Here is a 21,505-nt window from a genome sequence, read left to right as displayed (position 1 = left end):
CTGCAAAACCTGTCATGTACACAGCAACTTCCAGCTGACAACACACCTTAATACCCCACTACCCTCACCTCTGCCTGGTATATTCTCTGCACAAATTGCGTTCCCAGTAGAACACTTTTGTATATAAATAAATGTTAATAATAGTTATGTGTCACCCTCATTATAATGCTTACTCTGGCTCTGTATGTACCACATATGCTTTGATATGACACAGAAACTATTTATCTCATTGTGGAATTTCTGGTACATTTTGATATTATGTTCTATTCTCTGTTGTTGTACTTTAATGTTCTCAGTGTCTGTCTCTTGCACTCTCTCCTCCCCCTCTGCTCTCCCTTCTCCGCGGTCTGATCACTGACAGATCACAGTGCAAGTGAGTCAAGTGCGAGAGAGAGAGAGAGAGAGAGAGAGAGGGTGAGCGCTCGGGGATACAAGGAGGGCGAGAGACAGACAGAGTAACGGAGGAACTTATCATTAAATAAGAGAAGACAGATAGGAGGGAAGTAAAAGAGGAAGAGAAAGTCCAAACACAGAGAAATACAGATTGTGATTAGGTTTAATAGTGGAGAGTGAGAGAGAAGAGGTAAAGACAGAGGGCAGGTGGGTAAGAGACAGCTGGGGACAGAGAGAGGGGCAGGTGGGTAAGAGACAGTTGGGGACAGAGAGAGAGGGGCAGGTGGGTAAGAGACAGCTGGGGACAGAGAGAGGGGCAGGTGGATAAGAGAGTGTATGACAGAGAGAGAGAGGGGCAGGTGGATAAGAGACAGTTGGGTACAGAGAGAGGGGCAGGTGGGTAAGAGACAGTTGGGGACAGAGAGAGGGGCAGGTGGGTAAGAGAGTGTATGACAGAGAGAGAGAGGGGCAGGTGGATGAGACAGTTGGGGACAGAGAGAGGGGCAGGTGGGTAAGAGAGTGTATGACAGAGAGAGGGGCAGGTGGGTAAGAGACAGTTGGGGACAGAGAGAGGGGCAGGTGGGTAAGAGAGTGTATGACAGAGAGAGAGAGGGGCAGGTGGGTAAGAGACAGTTGGGGACAGAGAGAGGGGGCAGGTGGGTAAGAGACAGTTGGGGACAGAGAGAGTGAAAGGAGATTATTAGAGGGAGTGCAGGAGATGCTGGAGACCGTGATGACACCGCTACCATCCCTCCATCCCGATACACAACACTTCTGTGAGAACTCCACGCATGTGCATGCTGACGGTAACCCCGCCATCAGTACCCTGATGTTCGCCATGGGTGTACTGGGAAACCTGCTGGCACTGGGAATCTTAGGGGTGCACCGACGAGAGAGGAGAGCACGCGCTTCACCGTTTTGTGTTCTGGTGACCGGTCTCGCTGTCACGGACCTCCTGGGCACCTGCGTCTTGAGTCCGGTGGTCTTCGTCTCCTACGCTCAGCAGGCATCTCTCCTGGCACTGGGCTCTCAGCCATTGTGCAAACTCTTTGCCTTCGCCATGACTTTCTTCAACCTGGCTTCCATGATGATCCTGTTCTTCATGGCGTTTGAACGATGCCTAGCGCTAAGCCATCCGTACGCTTACGCCCAGCATGGCTGGGGACACCGGCTGGCCAGGGTGGCATTGCCTTCATCCTACATATTTCCTGCTTTACTGTGTGCTCTGCCGCTGGTTGGAGTAGGAGAACATAAACAGTATTGCCCAGGTACTTGGTGCTTCATAAGGATGGCGATGGCCCCCACGGCCGGGAATGGGAGCGCGCTGGCTTTTTCCCTGCTCTATGCCAGCCTGACTGGGGCCCTCATTCTGGCGATTTTACTTTGTAACGCCTCTGTGACTGCAAGTCTGTGCCGCATGAGGAAGGGCCAGCGGGCCCGCAGAGGATCACTCCGCAGGGGGGGTGTTCGAGGCTGGTTCCTGGGGGCTGGAGAAGAGGAACTGGAACACCTTATCCTTCTGGTGCTGATGACCACAATCTTCATGGTGTGCTCAGTGCCAATGACGGTAAGTGCTCCATGGGGACTGGTGGGTAAGTGGCTATCTGTGTAGGTTCAGAGGTTCTCCAACTTGTTGTGGGCTAGTAGTCACAGTCTGTGTGAGAGAGAGACCCTGAGAGTCTGTGAGGGAGGATACCAGGGGGTTGTGGGCAGGGGGTCTGCACTGAATGTGTGAGGACAGTGTGTGCCGGATTGTCACTATCAGTGTAAGAACTTGTGATAACGTGAACCGTGTCACTATATGTGAGGGAGGGGAGACCGGCACTGAGCGTAGGTATGAGAGAAGAGGCTGGCACCACAAGTATGTGATCAGCTGGCAGAATCTGTGTCAGGCTGCCTGTGAGTAATGGAGAAACCAGCACAGGATACAGGCATGGCACAGTGGATGCCAGTTAGGAGATGACCCTTCCTACAGGACAAAAATCATTGTGTATGAGGGTGAGGCTGGCAGAGGGTACGTCCCTGGAAGAATGTGGGTGAGGCTGGCAGGGGGTACGTCCCTGGAAGAATGTGGGTAAGGCAGGCAGGGGGTACGTCCCTGAAAGTATGAGCGTGAGGGTGGCAGAGGGTACATTCCTGGAAGGATGAGGCTTATAGGGAGTACGTCTCTGGAAGAATGTGGGTGAGGCTGGCAGGGGGTACGTCCCTGGCAGAGTTAGGGTAAGCCTGGCAGGGAGTATGTCCCTGAAAGTATGAGGGTGAGGTTGGCAGAGGGTACATTCCTGGAAGGATGAGGCTGATAGGGAGTACGTCTCTGGAAGAATGTGGGTGAGGCTGGCAGGGGGTACGTCTCTGGCAGAGTTAGGGTAAGCCTGGCAGGGAGTATGTCCCTGAAAGTATGAGGGTGAGGTTGGCAGAGGGTACATTCCTGGAAGAATGAGGTTGAGACTGGTAAGGGGTAAGTCTGTGGAAGAATTGAGAGAGAGGCTGGCAGAGGGTACAACTCTGGAAGTATGTGGGTGAGAGTGACAGGGGGTACATCCCTGAAAGTATGAGGGTGAGGCTGGCAGGGGGTACCTGCCCATGGAAAGGACTCTTACATGTAGGAAGATGAAGTGGGATTTCCCCTATACAGGAGGATAGAATGTGTTACTTTGTATATTTTATAACATTTTGCTACATATATATATATTATAACAACTGAACATGCGCAGGAACACTATGGATACAGTCATACATAAACCTACAGACGCATGAGATTCAATATACATTGAACTATGACAGGGACAGAACGCTCTCTGGAAGGAGATGATGCTGCCCAGTATGTGTGTGTAATGTGTAATAAATGCATTTGCCTCCTTGTATACAACATGGTTTATCCAGAAGCAAATTAGCATGTGGAGGCCCTGTGTGAGTGTGAGTGAAGGATGGGAACAGTGTTTAGAGTCAGGGACTCGTGTGAGTGAGGGACTGGGAGAGTTTGGAGTAAGGGTCTTGTGTGAGTGAGGGATGGGGGCAATGATTTTAGTGAGGGTCTCACTGATAGATGATTAGCTCTGTAGCTGTGGTAAATTGTCTCAGTAATGCCGGCAGCTTTGGTAAAACCACCAAGGCTAGGGAAACCCAGCAGTAACTGCCTTAAATTACACTGTAAACTGAATGTAATGACTAAATTACTTTATTAACAGAATTCAATAATTTTTTATACACTACATTACATGTGGAAATGTTACAACGGAGTACAATGAATAAATAACTAGATTATAAATCATTGTATTAAAGGAACTAAAGAATTTCCTTAATACACTACAATATATGTATAAGTTCTTCCATCAAACTTAGATTGCTGGGCATGGTCCTCACAAGATGCGCTGATATATGTGGCTGCAAATAATTGTCACAGTTTCCAGACCGCCCAGCAGGTCACATGTTCCATGTCACTCAGCAGGGCTGCAAATAAATGTCACAGTTTCCAGACCACCCAGCAGATCACATGTTCCAGGTCACCCAGCAGGTGCACACCGAGTTCACTAACTGTCATAGTTCCCAGACCACCCAGGGGGTCACATGTTCCAGGTCACCCAGCAGGTGCACAGAGTTCACCAACTGTCAATTTCCAGAGCAACCAGCAGGTGCACAGGTGTATTGTCAACTGCCACATTTTCCAGACGACAATGGTAATGCATTGTTGTAAATGGGGGGGGGGGGATGTTTTGCAGAACAACTCTGAAACAATGTAACCGATTACAACGCCAATAATTTTCTGCAAATCTACAAAGTAGATATATGATGTGCTCTGCTCAGATAAAGGGATCATAGAATTAAGTCACTCATAAAAGTCGTACTTAAGCTATTAATATATAGATGTGAGTTCACTTCATGAGAATTGGAGACAACATAGTAGAATTTTACTCTTTTACATGACTGGTTGCAGTTTCAAGTAATTGGCATTTCCTCTGATTACAGGATAACTTCAGTTATGAACAGGATATAACATAGGTCAAGGTGCCCGCAGACCCCAAGTCAAACCTCTGATATTTATCCCTCCACATTCAGTGTCAGTCCTCTAACGTACCTGTCAGCAGTATATCAGCACACCCTTCTCACCACCGCCCCATCTCCTTGGTAAGGATACCTCTGGGATCTTGTGTCTTCAGTAGGAACAAGAAAACTAAGAACAAAGGGTTTCCCGTAGATCTAAGACTTTAGGGATAGTATTGGGGGAAGTTAATTGACCACTTAAGACACAGTTTGAATAGATAATGCCCTGGTCTAGAAGGGCAGGTGATTGGGGCTAGGTATATAGTAGTCCTTGGTCCTACATCCCAATTCCTTTTCAAACTCTGCTTCTCTAGGATTCTCTCTCTCACCACCTAATTCTGACTCTTGGAAAACACTTCCCACTCTCCACTCACCTGCTGGTGACCTGGTGACTTCTCTGATCTTTAATAACCAGAGAATATCACTAACCAGTCACTCTTCCACCATAACCTACTGACAACCAATATCTGTGCCTTATCCCAGCTAACGCCTTCTCCTAAAGCCGCCCACCTACACAGACACTTCCTGAGTGGTGATCTCTTCTGCCCTGACCGACCGATCCCCCAACCCATCAATGTCACCTGCTCTGGGAAAGTTACATTGCCCAATCCTCACCACAACATTGGCACAATTCTCTTACAAGGTCCTTGCAGAAAGCCACGAGGGCTGCTGAACTGGAGGAAATCTGGTTTATACTATGACTTCCTCAACTACAAATCCCAATTTCATGCCCCTGACTCTACCTAACCCGACTTCTGCCCCAACAACAGGAAGACTCCATGAGAGAAGAATTGACACAATCAGGCGTGACTCTGCATTGCACCACACACGTCACTGTACAATGGTACTGACTGAAGGCTCCTCATTCCTTCACTCCTCTCTCATCACTACTTGTCCACCAGATCCAATCTCTTCCCTCCTAATATGAAATCTCCACCGCACTGGTCCCTGATTTCACAAAATTGTTCCACCTTTCCCTGTCCACTGGGATCTTCCCCTCTGCCTTCAAACACGGGACCTTCATTCTGTTCTCTCTATCCCCGCCCTCCTCCCTAAACCCATCCCCGGCCTCCCGGAACCCATCCCGCCCTCCTCTCTGGACCCATCCCTGCCCTCCTGGGACCCATCCCCGCCCTCCTCTCTGGACCCATCCCTGCCTCCCCGAACCCATTCTGATTTTAGCCGTCAATTTGTAGAATGTACTAAATAAATGATAAATAGAATCTGATTAGTTGCTATCGGCAACATTTCCACTTTTTCAAACCTTTTCTCACCTCCGACTCCCTTTTGGACCTTCATCATCCATCACAATCCACAGTAATGGTCCTCAGAAAAGAAGACAATAACCCCCTTCCTCTGCCCGGCCCCCTTCCCCCTGGATCTTTACAGTGCAGTCCACCACCCCCCCCCACACACACACACACACTCCTGCAAACACTCCAATCCCTTCTCATCCGTGGCACTCTGCACTGGTTCTCATCACACTTATCCGACCTATCATCTTAAGAAACAATATACAACAAGAAGAGAAGTGGTTTACATCAGATAGGACCACGTTCTCCTCTTGATGTTGTGTATTTTATTGAACGTCTCTTTGTGGCATGTGTTAAATCATTAAGTTTAGATTTTGTCTAAGAGTCGCTGATAGATATAAAGTTGTCTCCTGGGATAAGCACATATTGTTTACAGTTCCCGCTGAGTAATTAAGCCTGGATGGGTATCCTGAATTTGTGCCGAGTATTTGTATACCCAGTATAATAGACTGACCGCTCCCGCTGTGCTTGCTGTGTGAATAGTATATAAGAAATATATCAGCTCTATTAGGTAGAAAGTGAAACAGAAATGAGTCATTTTACAAACATCAGTCGCTGGGACAGATGGAGTTTGGACTGTATCACTCTGTAATATCCTCGTTAATGTAAGAATGTCTGGATTAGCGCAGTGTTATGGCGGCTGGAAGTTATGTACCGTGTAGCAGTCTGGGGCCATAACGATTGTCTAATCTCCCATTCAGCACCCTAAATTGTCATCAGTTCCCTAAGGACCAGCAGGGAGAGCAGGGTGGAGCCCACTCCCAGCCGTGGTCCTGACACAGAGGTCAGTCGTGGAGTATTGTGGCTCCAGCGCAGGTTGTACGAGACATCAGGATGTCGCTACTTCCATATATACAATGTGGGGAGGTAGGAGGCACATGTTAGTACTATGTACCAGGGATACTAGGACACTGCATGGAGGTAGGAGGCACATGTTAGTACTATGTACCAGGGATACTAGAACACTGCGGGGAGGTAGGAGGTACATGTTAGTACTATGTACCAGGGATACTAGATCAGTGCGGGGAGGTAGGAGGCACATGTTAGTACTACGTACCAGGGATACTAGAACACTGCGGGGAGGTAGGAGGTACATGCTAGTACTATGTACCAGGGATACTAGAACACTGCGGTGAGGTAGGAGGTACATGTTAGTACTATGTACCAGGGATACTAGATCACTGCGGGGAGGTAGGAGGCACATGTTAGTACTATGTACCAGGGATACTAGATCAGTGCGGGGAGGTAGGAGGCACATGTTAGTACTATGTACCAGGGATACTAGATCAGTGCGGGGAGGTAGGAGGTACATGTTAGTACTATGTACCAGGGATACTAGATCAGTGCGGGGAGGTAGGAGGCACATGTTAGTACTATGTACCAGGGATACTAGATCAGTGCGGGGAGGTAGGAGGTACATGTTAGTACTATGTACCAGGGATACTAGATCAGTGCGGGGAGGTAGGAGGCACATGTTAGTACTATGTACCAGGGATACTAGATCAGTGCGGGGAGGTAGGAGGTACATGTTAGTACTATGTACTAGGGATACTAGATCACTGCGGGGAGGTAGGAGGTACATGCTAGTACTATGTACCAGGGATACTAGATCAGTGCGGGGAGGTAGGAGGTACATGTTAGTACTATGTACCAGGGATACTAGATCAGTGCGGGGAGGTAGGAGGTACATGTTAGTACTATGTACCAGGGATACTAGAACACTGCAGGGAGGTAGGAGGCACATGTTAGTACTATGTACCAGGGATACTAAAACACTGTGGGGAGGTAGGAGGTACATGTTAGTACTATGTACCAGGGATACTAGATCAGTGCGGGGAGGTAGGAGGCACATGTTAGTACTATGTACCAGGGATACTAGATCAGTGCGGGGAGGTAGGAGGTACATGTTAGTACTATGTACCAGGGATACTAGATCAGTGCGGGGAGGTAGGAGGTACATGTTAGTACTATGTACCAGGGATACTAGATCAGTGCGGGGAGGTAGGAGGTACATGTTAGTACTATGTACCAGGGATACTAGATCAGTGCGGGGAGGTAGGAGGCACATGTTAGTACTATGTACCAGGGATACTAGATCAGTGCGGGGAGGTAGGAGGCACATGTTAGTACTATGTACCAGGGATACTAGATCAGTGCGGGGAGGTAGGAGGTACATGTTAGTACTATGTACCAGGGATACTAGAACACTGCGGGGAGGTAGGAGGTACATGTTAGTACTATGTACCAGGGATACTAGATCAGTGCGGGGAGGTAGGAGGCACATGTTAGTACTATGTACCAGGGATACTAGATCAGTGCGGGGAGGTAGGAGGCACATGTTAGTACTATGTACCAGGGATACTAAAACACTGCGGGGAGGTAGGAGGTACATTTTAGTACTATGTACCAGGGATACTAAAACACTGCGGGGAGGTAGGAGGCACATGTTAGTACTATGTACCAGGGATACTTGAACACTGTGGGGAGGTAGGAGGCACATGTTAGTACTATGTACCAGGGATACTAGATCACTGCGGGGAGGTAGGAGGTACATGTTAGTACTATGTACCAGGGATACTAGATCAGTGCGGGGAGGTAGGAGGCACATGTTAGTACTATGTACCAGGGATACTAGATCAGTGCGGGGAGGTAGGAGGCACATGTTAGTACTATGTACCAGGGATACTAGATCAGTGCGGGGAGGTAGGAGGTACATGTTAGTACTATGTACCAGGGATACTAGAACACTGCGGGGAGGTAGGAGGTACATGTTAGTACTATGTACCAGGGATACTAGATCAGTGCGGGGAGGTAGGAGGCACATGTTAGTACTATGTACCAGGGAAACTAGATCAGTGCGGGGAGGTAGGAGGTACATGTTAGTACTATGTACCAGGGATACTAAAACACTGCGGGGAGGTAGGAGGTACATGTTAGTACTATGTACCAGGGATACTAAAACACTGCGGGGAGGTAGGAGGCACATGTTAGTACTATGTACCAGGGATACTAGATCAGTGCGGGGAGGTAGGAGGCACATGTTAGTACTATGTACCAGGGATACTAAAACACTGCGGGGAGGTAGGAGGTACATTTTAGTACTATGTACCAGGGATACTAGATCACTGCGGGGAGGTAGGAGGTACATGTTAGTACTATGTACCAGGGATACTAAAACACTGCGGGGAGGTAGGAGGCACATGTTAGTACTATGTACTAGGGATACTTGAACACTGTGGGGAGGTAGGAGGCACATGTTAGTACTATGTACCAGGGATACTAGATCACTGCGGGGAGGTAGGAGGTACATGTTAGTACTATGTACCAGGGATACTAGATCAGTGCGGGGAGGTAGGAGGTACATGTTAGTACTATGTACCAGGGATACTAGATCAGTGCAGGGAGGTAGGAGGCACATGTTAGTACTATGTACCAGGGATACTAGATCACTGCGGGGAGGTAGGAGGTACATGTTAGTACTATGTACCAGGGATACTAGATCAGTGCGGGGAGGTAGGAGGTACATGTTAGTACTATGTACCAGGGATACTAGATCAGTGCGGGGAGGTAGGAGGCACATGTTAGTACTATGTACCAGGGATACTAGATCAGTGCGGGGAGGTAGGAGGTACATGTTAGTACTATGTACCAGGGATACTAGATCAGTGCGGGGAGGTAGGAGGTACATGTTAGTACTATGTACTAGGGATACTAGATCAGTGCGGGGAGGTAGGAGGCACATGTTAGTACTATGTACCAGGGATACTAGATCAGTGCGGGGAGGTAGGAGGTACATGTTAGTACTATGTACCAGGGATACTAGATCAGTGCGGGGAGGTAGGAGGTACATGTTGGTACTATGTACCAGGGATACTAGATCAGTGCGGGGAGGTAGGAGGCACATGTTAGTACTATGTACCAGGGATACTAGATCAGTGCGGGGAGGTAGGAGGTACATGTTAGTACTATGTACCAGGGATACTAAAACACTGCGGGGAGGTAGGAGGCACATGTTAGTACTATGTACCAGGGATACTAGATCAGTGCGGGGAGGTAGGAGGCACATGTTAGTACTATGTACTAGGGATACTAGATCACTGCGGGGAGGTAGGAGGTACATGTTAGTACTATGTACCAGGGATACTAAAACACTGCGGGGAGGTAGGAGGCACATGTTAGTACTATGTACCAGGGATACTAGATCAGTGCGGGGAGGTAGGAGGTACATGTTAGTACTATGTACCAGGGATACTAGATCAGTGCGGGGAGGTAGGAGGTACATGTTAGTACTATGTACCAGGGATACTAGATCAGTGCGGGGAGGTAGGAGGTACATGTTAGTACTATGTACCAGGGATACTAGATCAGTGCGGGGAGGTAGGAGGTACATGTTAGTACTATGTACCAGGGATACTAGATCAGTGCGGGGAGGTAGGAGGTACATGTTAGTACTATGTACCAGGGATACTAGATCAGTGCGGGGAGGTAGGAGGCACATGTTAGTACTATGTACCAGGGATACTAGATCAGTGCGGGGAGGTAGGAGGTACATGTTAGTACTATGTACCAGGGATACTAGATCAGTGCGGGGAGGTAGGAGGTACATGTTAGTACTATGTACTAGGGATACTAGATCAGTGCGGGGAGGTAGGAGGCACATGTTAGTACTATGTACCAGGGATACTAGATCAGTGCGGGGAGGTAGGAGGTACATGTTAGTACTATGTACCAGGGATACTAGATCAGTGCGGGGAGGTAGGAGGTACATGTTAGTACTATGTACCAGAGATACTAGATCAGTGCGGGGAGGTAGGAGGTACATGTTAGTACTATGTACCAGGGATACTAGATCAGTGCGGGGAGGTAGGAGGCACATGTTAGTACTATGTACCAGGGATACTAGATCAGTGCGGGGAGGTAGGAGGCACATGTTAGTACTATGTACCAGGGATACTAGATCAGTGCGGGGAGGTAGGAGGTACATGTTAGTACTATGTACCAGGGATACTAGAACACTGCGGGGAGGTAGGAGGTACATGTTAGTACTATGTACCAGGGATACTAGATCAGTGCGGGGAGGTAGGAGGCACATGTTAGTACTATGTACCAGGGAAACTAGATCAGTGCGGGGAGGTAGGAGGTACATGTTAGTACTATGTACCAGGGATACTAAAACACTGCGGGGAGGTAGGAGGTACATGTTAGTACTATGTACCAGGGATACTAAAACACTGCGGGGAGGTAGGAGGCACATGTTAGTACTATGTACCAGGGATACTAGATCAGTGCGGGGAGGTAGGAGGCACATGTTAGTACTATGTACCAGGGATACTAAAACACTGCGGGGAGGTAGGAGGTACATTTTAGTACTATGTACCAGGGATACTAAAACACTGCGGGGAGGTAGGAGGCACATGTTAGTACTATGTACCAGGGATACTTGAACACTGTGGGGAGGTAGGAGGCACATGTTAGTACTATGTACCAGGGATACTAGATCACTGCGGGGAGGTAGGAGGTACATGTTAGTACTATGTACCAGGGATACTAAAACACTGCGGGGAGGTAGGAGGCACATGTTAGTACTATGTACCAGGGATACTTGAACACTGTGGGGAGGTAGGAGGCACATGTTAGTACTATGTACCAGGGATACTAGATCACTGCGGGGAGGTAGGAGGTACATGTTAGTACTATGTACCAGGGATACTAGATCAGTGCGGGGAGGTAGGAGGTACATGTTAGTACTATGTACCAGGGATACTAGATCAGTGCAGGGAGGTAGGAGGCACATGTTAGTACTATGTACCAGGGATACTAGATCACTGCGGGGAGGTAGGAGGTACATGTTAGTACTATGTACCAGGGATACTAGATCAGTGCGGGGAGGTAGGAGGTACATGTTAGTACTATGTACCAGGGATACTAGATCAGTGCGGGGAGGTAGGAGGCACATGTTAGTACTATGTACCAGGGATACTAGATCAGTGCGGGGAGGTAGGAGGTACATGTTAGTACTATGTACCAGGGATACTAGATCAGTGCGGGGAGGTAGGAGGTACATGTTAGTACTATGTACTAGGGATACTAGATCAGTGCGGGGAGGTAGGAGGCACATGTTAGTACTATGTACCAGGGATACTAGATCAGTGCGGGGAGGTAGGAGGTACATGTTAGTACTATGTACCAGGGATACTAGATCAGTGCGGGGAGGTAGGAGGTACATGTTGGTACTATGTACCAGGGATACTAGATCAGTGCGGGGAGGTAGGAGGCACATGTTAGTACTATGTACCAGGGATACTAGATCAGTGCGGGGAGGTAGGAGGTACATGTTAGTACTATGTACCAGGGATACTAAAACACTGCGGGGAGGTAGGAGGCACATGTTAGTACTATGTACCAGGGATACTAGATCAGTGCGGGGAGGTAGGAGGCACATGTTAGTACTATGTACTAGGGATACTAGATCACTGCGGGGAGGTAGGAGGTACATGTTAGTACTATGTACCAGGGATACTAAAACACTGCGGGGAGGTAGGAGGCACATGTTAGTACTGTGTACTAGGGATACTAGATCAGTGCGGGGAGGTAGGAGGCACATGTTAGTACTATGTACCAGGGATACTAGAACACTGCGGGGAGGTAGGAGGTACATGTTAGTACTATGTACCAGGGATACTAGAACACTGCGGGGAGGTAGGAGGCACATGTTAGTACTATGTACCAGGGATACTAGATCAGTGCGGGGAGGTAGGAGGTACATGTTAGTACTATGTACCAGGGATACTAGATCAGTGCGGGGAGGTAGGAGGCACATGCTAGTACTATGTACCAGGGATACTAGATCAGTGCGGGGAGGTAGGAGGCACATGTTAGTACTATGTACCAGGGATACTAGATCAGTGCGGGGAGGTAGGAGGCACATGCTAGTACTATGTACCAGGGATACTAGATCAGTGCGGGGAGGTAGGAGGTACATGTTGGTATTATGTACCAGGGATACTAGATCAGTGCGGGAAGGTAGGAGGTACATGTTGGTATTATGTAGGTAGGGTTTGTCTGGTTATAGGATGGAGAACGATCGGACACTGTACCGCCTGGTTACAGACATGGTGGAGGGGCGCAGTTTGGAAGGACTAGAGACAGATCAGATCCCAGCACTGGGGGAACAGAGGTTTTAACAGAGAACTTCAAACGTTTCATTACTGGTTATTTTTACTAATTAATGTTATATTTCTCCGTCCCCTAATGATGAGGAATAGTGTACGGGTCGTAGTGGCGGATAACTGGATGATCTGTCTGGTTACAGACACTGCGCACAAATGGTCGCAGTTTAGGAAATGATCTCCTTGAATCATATAAATAATTAGATTGACAACACTAATCAATTCTTATTGTTCTCTAATTAAATGTGTAACTCAACGTTGTCCCACCCTCGTACATTACTATTCACTTGTGTAACATGGAGAATAGAACCGAACAGAATAACAATTAATAACTATAGTTAAATGTATCCGCCGCTGTTATACTGCATTCTATAGTTACATTGTATGCGGTTCTCTAGTGATTATAACAGAAAGTATTATATTATACTTTTATAAAGAGAACAAAGGAAACTGATATATCTAAGATCCCTATAAACTGGACTACAAGTCCCAGTGTGTGAGCTCCCAGTCCGTGTGTGGACTACAAGTCCCAGTGTGTGAGCTCCAAGTTCGGTGTGGACTACAAGTCCCAGTGTGTGAGCTCCCAGTCCGTGTGTGGACTACAAGTCCCAGTGTGTGTACTCCAAGTCCGCGTATGGGCTATAAGTCCCAGTGTGTGAGCTCCAAGTCCGGTGTGGACTACAAGTCCCAGTGTGTGAGCTCCCAGTCCGTGTGTGGACTACAAGTCCCAGTGTGTGAGCTCCCAGTCCGTGTGTGGACTATAAGTCCCAGTGTGTGTACTCCAAGTCCGTGTGTGGACTATAAGTCCCAGTGTGTGTACTCCAAGTCCGTGTGTGGACTATAAGTCCCAGTGTGTGTACTCCAAGTCCGTGTGTGGACTATAAGTCCCAGTGTGTGAGCTCCAAATCCATGTGTGGACTATAAGTCCCGGTGTGTGAGCTCCTTACAAGGACCATTACACACTAGGGGTTCAGCCTCTTCAGCGCTTAAATTTAAAGCGGCGCTGCATTGTAAAGGGAAGTTTCCCGTTACAATGCAGCGCCGCTTTAAATTTAAGCGCTGAAGAGTCTGAACACGCCGGAGATGAAGAATCCGGAGATTCATACATTTACCCCTAGGTGTAGGTACTAGTGAGCATCCAGAAGTACGGAGAGTAAAATACAGTTAAAATACAGCTCTTATATAGTGTCTGACACTCGTTGGCAGGGGGTAACCCAGCCCCCTATCTGGCACCACAAAGTCTGAGATATTACATTAGATATTTAGTATTAAGATGTATTATATTCTCTATTCTTATTGACCTCTATTCTGTGTATTCAGGCTAAAAAAGTGTTGGTCACTCAAAGATGAAAAAGACTTAATTATCATGGGACGTCCTTTCCCTTCTTCAGATAGTTGCAGAAACACATTTCCTCCAGCATATAACTACTGCATCAGAAATCAATAATTTTTAATGCAAATACATTGACTATTGCAATCCCCTCCTTACTGGTCTTCTCCAAAACAGATTATCACCCCTACAATTTATTTTGCACGCAGGGTCCAGACTGATTTTCCTTAAAAATAATTTTTCCTCTGCTGAGCCACTCTGTCGGTCTCTACACTGGTTGCCTGTTTTTATTGAATCCAATATAAAATTCTTCTACTAACCTACAGCACCATCAACAAAATTGCACCGACATAAATCTCCTCACTTGTCTCAAAATATCTCCCTACTCGACACCTCCGTTCTGCACAAGATCTGCGTCTCTTCCACACTCATCACATCCTCCCCTTCTCGGTTACAGGACATTTTTCAGGCTGCACCCACTTTGTGGAATTCCCTCCCTCGCACAATAAGACTTTCCTCTTCAGACAAGCTTATAATATTCCTCTACCACCCTCTTAATCTCCCTAGGTTACCCTATTACCACCCTCTACACAGCTAACACAAGACAACAACCCTCTGACCAACATTCTCTGTGACTGATTCATATGGCATACGAATCACTTCTACCTTTGCAATCTGGCTGGACCAATACGCAGTGTGTAGAACTTGACCTCTTGTATCCGACTCCCATTGTCCCATAGATTATAAGCTTGTCTGTATTACCCAGAATTGTCTATTACTATGTTTATCCCCAATTGTGAAGCGCTACAGAATGTGCTGGCGCTATCATCATCATCATTTATTTATATAGCGCCAGCAAATTCCGTAGCGCTTTACAATTGGGAACAAACATTAATAAGACAATACTGGGTAATACATACAGAGGTAAGAGAACCCTGATCGAAAGCTTACAATCTATAGGACAATGGGAGTTAGAAACACAAGGGCATGTGCTACATCATATTGCACAATGGACCAGCCAGACTGCAAAGGTAAAAGTACTGAGTGGGCTGTGTGTGTTGCAATGTTGGTCAGAGGGTTGTTGTCTTGCGTTAGCTGTGTAGAGGATGGTAATAGGGTAATCTAGGGAAATTAAGATGATGGTTGAGGAATATCATAACCTTGCCTGAAGAGGTGGGTTTTCACATATAAATATAAATAAATGATGATGATGATACAAAAATCAGTACATTTTCAATGATATACATTGTTTCACTGCACCACTAATTGAAATAAATGTATACAATAAGTCATACACCAAATATAAGTTCCTGCCGAGGAGGCACTGATAGCAAATACCCAATTCACCTTATAGTGAGTGATCTAAGTAACATACGTTCCACCTGCTAGGGTATAATTACAGAGATCCCCTCCACTGACTCCCTTGAGTGTAAGCTCTTAGGAGCAGGGACCTCCTCCATGCTGTCTCTAAACCATTTCTTCTGCTCCAACCTCACTATAATAACAATGCCTCAGTAATACTCATTTATTGCTCTGTACTGTCTGGTCCTGTATGGTCTACTGTTTGCATTCTGTACGGTGCTACAGAATTCTTGCTACGCCTTATAAATAAAGGATGATGATAATAATAATCTGTGCAGCTTGTGGCTGAAGGGAACACTCCCACACTCATGTCATCAGTAGCAAACCGTGGGCAGTCACTATAACAACCCAAAACATATACTTATTAATAAATATAGTGCATACATTTAAAGATTAAAAACAATAATGCAACTAAAGTGTAAACAAACATTTAACCCCTACATAGTGTTAGAGATAAGTGACAATAAAATGCACACATTACACCACCCAGCATAGTGAGGGGTCTCCCGTCCCAGCACTAACCAGGTGCAGCCCTGCTTAGCTTCCCAGTTCTGGCAGGATCAGAGTTATTCAGGGTGGAGCTGCCGATGTCCCCGAGGAAAGTTGTAAACTGAAACGTTGGATCAAAATGGATTAAAACACAACAGGAACTGATATATAGAATATACTTTGCATATAGGGTACACTGTATGTGTGTGTGAGTATATGTATTTATATGTGTAGGATATACTTTGTATAAAGCGGTGGTAGTCACTTCATTGACTACAGTAAATCCGACAGCAGTTTGACCAATTGGAGAAGTGCGAATTTCAGCTGTCCTACCTGGAGGTGAGGTACGTCTGTCCCTTGTATCGGGGTTATGGGGGGTCTGTCCCTTGTATCGGGGTTATGGGGGGTCTGTCTCTTGTATCGGGGTTATGGGGGGTCTGTCCCTTGTATCGGGGTTATGGGGGGGTCTGTCTCTTGTATCGGGGTTATGGGGGGGTCTGTCCCTTGTATCGGGGTTATGGGGGGTCTGTCCCTTGTATCGATGTTATGGGGGGGGGTCTGTCTCTTGTATCGGGGTTATGGGGGGGGTCTGTCTCTTGTATCGGGGTTATGGGGGGGTCTGTCTCTTGTATCGGGGTTATGGGGGGGTTTGTCCCTTGTATCGGGGTTATGGGGGGGTCTGTCCCTTGTATCGATGTTATGGGGGGGTCTGTCCCTTGTATCGGGGTTATGGGGGGGTCTGTCCCTTGTATCGATGTTATGGGGGGGTCTGTCTCTTGTATCGGGGTTATGGGGGGTCTGTCTCTTGTATCGGGGTTATGGGGGGGTCTGTCTCTTGTATCAGGGTTATGGGGGGGTCTGTCCCTTGTATCGATGTTATGGGGGGGTCTGTCTCTTGTATCGGGGTTATGGGGGGGTCTGTCCCTTGTATCGGGGTTATGGGGGGTCTGTCCCTTGTATCAGGGTTATGGGGGGTCTGTCCCTTGTATCGGGGTTATGGGGGGGTCTGTCTCTTGTATCGGGGTTATGGGGGGGTCTGTCCCTTGTATCAGGGTTATGGGGGGGTCTGTCTCTTGTATCGGAGTTATGGGGGGGTCTGTCTCTTGTATCGGGGTTATGGGGGGTCTGTCTCTTGTATCGGGGTTATGGGGGGGTCTGTCCCTTGTATCGATGTTATGGGGGGGTCTGTCTCTTGTATCAGGGTTATGGGGGGGTCTGTCCCTTGTATCGGGGTTATGGGGGGTCTGTCTCTTGTATCGGGGTTATGGGGGGGGTCTGTCCCTTGTATCGATGTTATGGGGGGGGTCTGTCTCTTGTATCGGGGTTATGGGGGGGTCTGTCCCTTGTATCGGGGTTATGGGGGGTCTGTCCCTTGTATCGGGGTTATGGGGGGTCTGTCCCTTGTATTGATGTTATGGGGGGGTCTGTCTCTTGTATCGGGGTTATGGGGGGGTCTGTCTCTTGTATCGGGGTTATGGGGGGGTCTGTCCCTTGTATCGGGGTTATGGGGGGTCTGTCTCTTGTATCGGGGTTATGGGGGTCTGTCTCTTGTATCGGGGTTATGGGTGGTCTGTCTCTTGTATCATGATTATCGGGGGTCTGTCCCTTGTATCATGATTATGGGGGGGTCTGTCCCTTGTATCGAGGTTATGGGGGGGGTCTGTCCCTTGTATCGGGATTATGGGTGTTCTGTCCCTTGTATCATGATTATCGGGGGTCTGTCCCTTGTATCAGGGTTATGGGGGGGTCTGTCCCTTGTATCAGGGTTATGGGGGGTCTGTCCCTTGTATCGGGGTTATGGGGGTCTGTCTCTTGTATCGGGGTTATGGGGGGGTCTGTCTCTTGTATCGGGGTTATGGGGGGGTCTGTCTCTTGTATCGGGGTTATGGGGGGGTCTGTCTCTTGTATCGGGGTTATGGGGGGGTCTGTCCCTTGTATCGAGGTTATGGGGGGGGTCTGTCCCTTGTATCGGGGTTATGGGGGGTCTGTCCCTTGTATCGGGGTAATTGGGGGTCTGTCCCTTGTATCATGATTATGGGGGGTCTGTCCCTTGTATTGGGGTAATTGGGGGTCTGTCCCTTGTATCAGGGTTATGGGGGGTCTGTCCCTTGTATCATGATTATGGGGGGTCTGTCCCTTGTATCAGAGTTATAGGGGGGGTCTATCGCTTGTGTTTTGGTTATGGGGTGTCTGTGTGTTACTACAACTACAGCTTTCAGAGATAGAATTTTAGGTCTGATCTTTGTACAGCGGTTACATTATACAGTAAATCACTCACTGTGATAGGTTGGAACATACAACCATATGATATGAAGTATTACGTGTATCTGTGCTGCGTGTGAGGGTCTCTTGTATTTCCTGACGTCTATGTTTGGACTCATCAGCCCTCACCTAATAAACCAGAGAAAGATGATATCCACATTAAATCCTGCAAATGACTGGATGCACTTTAAGGGGATTAGATTTCCCTGCAGAGCTCCTCACTCTTCCTGTAATACATCTCTCCAGCTGAGCGCTGCACCCTTTCGTCCCCAGTAATGTCTGACCTAGGCGATGTGGGGTACAGGGGTGGCTGACACGTTGTCTTCTCTCTCTCCCACAGCTACGAGCTTTTCTGGGGGCCTTGTACAAGAACAGCGAGTCTCTGGATGAATCCGGCGATCTCCTGGCCTTCAGATTCAGCGCTCTCAATCCCATCCTGGACCCCTGGATCTTCATCATATTCCGGGGATCCGTGTTCCGGAAACTCCACTCTTTGCTGTGCACGGCCTGGGGCAAATCCAAAAAACCCCTTCCAGTGGCCGGATCTCTAGAGACTGGAACTATCAGTCCAATGACCTCCATCTCCGGACCCTGAGAGACCGCCAGAATCAATCTTACGGAGAGTGCAGAGAAGGAAGAGAGAGAGCCCTCGCCACTGGACTGTTTGTAAGCAAAAGAGACACCATCTACGACAATGTGACAGTTTGTACTGTAAAAAAAAAAAAAAGACAGCTTTAAGGGGAGAAGAGACGCTGGTGTGTAAATGCTTGAAAGCAAAGAGGTTTTGTGGGTTTTATGAGAATTGTATCCATGCCCGGCTGTGATAAATCTGAGTATTATCCTATAAGTTTACATTCACCACCATAGAGCGGAGAAAAGTCCGCAAAGTAATCTAAAATGTGCTCCGTGGCCGCCTAGGGCAGAATCACAGTAAGAATATGAAGAGGATAGAAAATAAAACATTTTACAGGGCGATAAATCATTATTTACTCCTGGAAACTGTCCCAGGGTCGTAAACCTGATAAACTGTTGGTTTGAATCACTAGAGATTTAACATGAATAATAGAAGATCTCTGAGTAGTAAATGTCGTCTTCTGCAGCAGAACTTGTGTCTCCAACAAAATTGCACAATATTCAGAGGCTGTTTTGGGGAAACCATAAACTATTACAGGTCCGGAAACACAAATGTGAAGTATCAGCCACCAGGAAGAGGGACGAGGAAACGGATTCAGGCTTCCAGCGTGTATCCAATATTCACTCCAGTTATATCTGCACAAGATCAGCGTAATATGCTGCTTGTAGAGGTTACAATCCGGACTGTAGTGTTATTCTGGATAAGCAGATTTTGGCTGCAGTTTGCATGAACAAAGTTATATGGAGGTTCTCTTCTGAGCAGTGTTTATTTAGATATTGTCCCCAATTGGTCTGTATTAATAATTCTGTGCCGTAGAATTCAGCATTGCCAGGATAGAGGCGGCCAGGGGGCGAGTGCGCATTTCTTATAATATTGCTGTAAGCGCAGTGTTACACGGGCCCTATTACCATACTACAGTCACTCAAATATTTTGCCCCAATCTGTAGAGGAGTTTATGCACGGGGACTGTATAAATCTCCATCTTTGGACCCTAAATATGAACCAAGTGTATAATTGTGGGGACATTTCAAGTGCGATACAGAAAGAGGCAGAGACGGTAAAATGTTCTCTCTCTATCACATCCCTGTGAAGAGGTAAAATACTTTACAAATAAATATAATTATATGAGAGGGTGGTTTAGTCATTAATTTAAGGTGCCTATTACAGAAATATGTCATTTTGTGAGCAGACCGAGTTTCTGACATTCACAGAGAGAAGATACAACTTGTCCTCCTCTGTGACATCAGCAGCGATTCCAGAGAGCGGATTATTCCATCGATGAGCGACTGCTTGGAGCGGACGCCCAGCGGAGGTGTCAGGACAGATAATACAACATAAATCACTAGAACAGCCCAGGACCAAGTATAAGAGACAAAACTACTAATATTACTGGAATAAACATGTGGAGGGTAAAAGTATTATTTATATAAAGTGCAATAACAGCCCCCAGTAGTATCAGTGTCTGTTTATGGGATCTCTGCCCCCCACAAGGAACCACATTGTCTATGTTCTCCATACAGGGCACATGTAAATGTATAAAAACTTTTTTATAAAACAATATATAAAAATGAATACAAATGATGGCTCTGAGATGATTCTGCATTTCGGAACTAATTCTGAGACCTTTGATGTCGGTGGCAGTTCACAGTAAGCACTTGCTGTATAGTCATGTTAATGTACAGAAATTCTTATCTGTTATAGTATCTGTGGCAGGATGGACCGCCTATGTCACCCTGTCTGTTGCTTCTGGGAACCACCTGGGCTTACTTTGCCACCGTTCCCTTTCGTTATCCCAAATGCGCCCTCTAACCGCAGTAGGAGGGGCTTACAAATGCTGCCACCACTGGAATCCTTAACAGCATCCAGAACCGGGTTCCTTCTGGGTAACTGTCACTACTACTGTACCCCGTTACTGGTGTACCTGGGTTGGTACCCCTGACCTCTTACTATGGATCAGGGGTGCTGTGAATGGACCCCCCCCCTGGCCTATCACACTGACCAGAGCTGCAGAGTAGCAGGCAGAGCAGTGGTACTGGAAAGCTGGGTCCAAACCTTAGACAACTGAAAACAGATTAGCATTGGGTCTAATCTGTAGGTTACAGGGATAGAGAAGTTTCCAAGCAGGTCTATGAAGCAAGTTATCTTTATTTGCTCACACTGGTTGAAGATACCAGTGATCAGGTCACATGGAACAAGAAGAACAATTTCAAATACATGACAGTGCTTTGTATACAGATTTGGACACAGCCTCACAGGGTATGCCAGGCCACTGAGGTCCGAGCTATTGTTAGTATCAGGATGCAATTTGTTTACCCAAACATGGATTTACATGCAATGCAAAGCTAACAATATTTACACTAATCTGTGATATCCTAAAACTTGCTGTGATTTCCTGCATCTTGTTTTGGACGCAGGAAATCTAACAGCAGTTCTAATTAAACCTTCCTGTGCCTTCAGGTGCTAGACACTTGCACATCAAAAAGGTCTAATTAACATGAGATTAACATGGGTC

General features: G+C 47.2%; 1 protein-coding gene across 1 annotated transcript; it reads left to right on the top strand.

Moving 5' to 3' along the window:
- Positions 1 to 919: 919 nt before the first annotated feature.
- Positions 920 to 20,508, top strand: PTGIR (prostaglandin I2 receptor). Its single transcript, XM_075186191.1, has 2 exons — positions 920 to 1,960; positions 18,700 to 20,508. Exons 1-2 carry the CDS (start codon positions 1,112 to 1,114, stop codon positions 18,952 to 18,954), a joined length of 1,104 nt encoding a protein of 367 aa, XP_075042292.1. The 5' UTR covers positions 920 to 1,111; the 3' UTR covers positions 18,955 to 20,508.
- The last annotated feature ends 997 nt before the right edge of the window (positions 20,509 to 21,505 follow it).

This window comes from Mixophyes fleayi, chromosome 9 (assembly GCF_038048845.1).
Source record: "Mixophyes fleayi isolate aMixFle1 chromosome 9, aMixFle1.hap1, whole genome shotgun sequence".
NCBI lineage: Eukaryota > Metazoa > Chordata > Amphibia > Anura > Limnodynastidae > Mixophyes > Mixophyes fleayi.
This window is presented reverse-complemented; position numbering and strand designations above follow the sequence as displayed.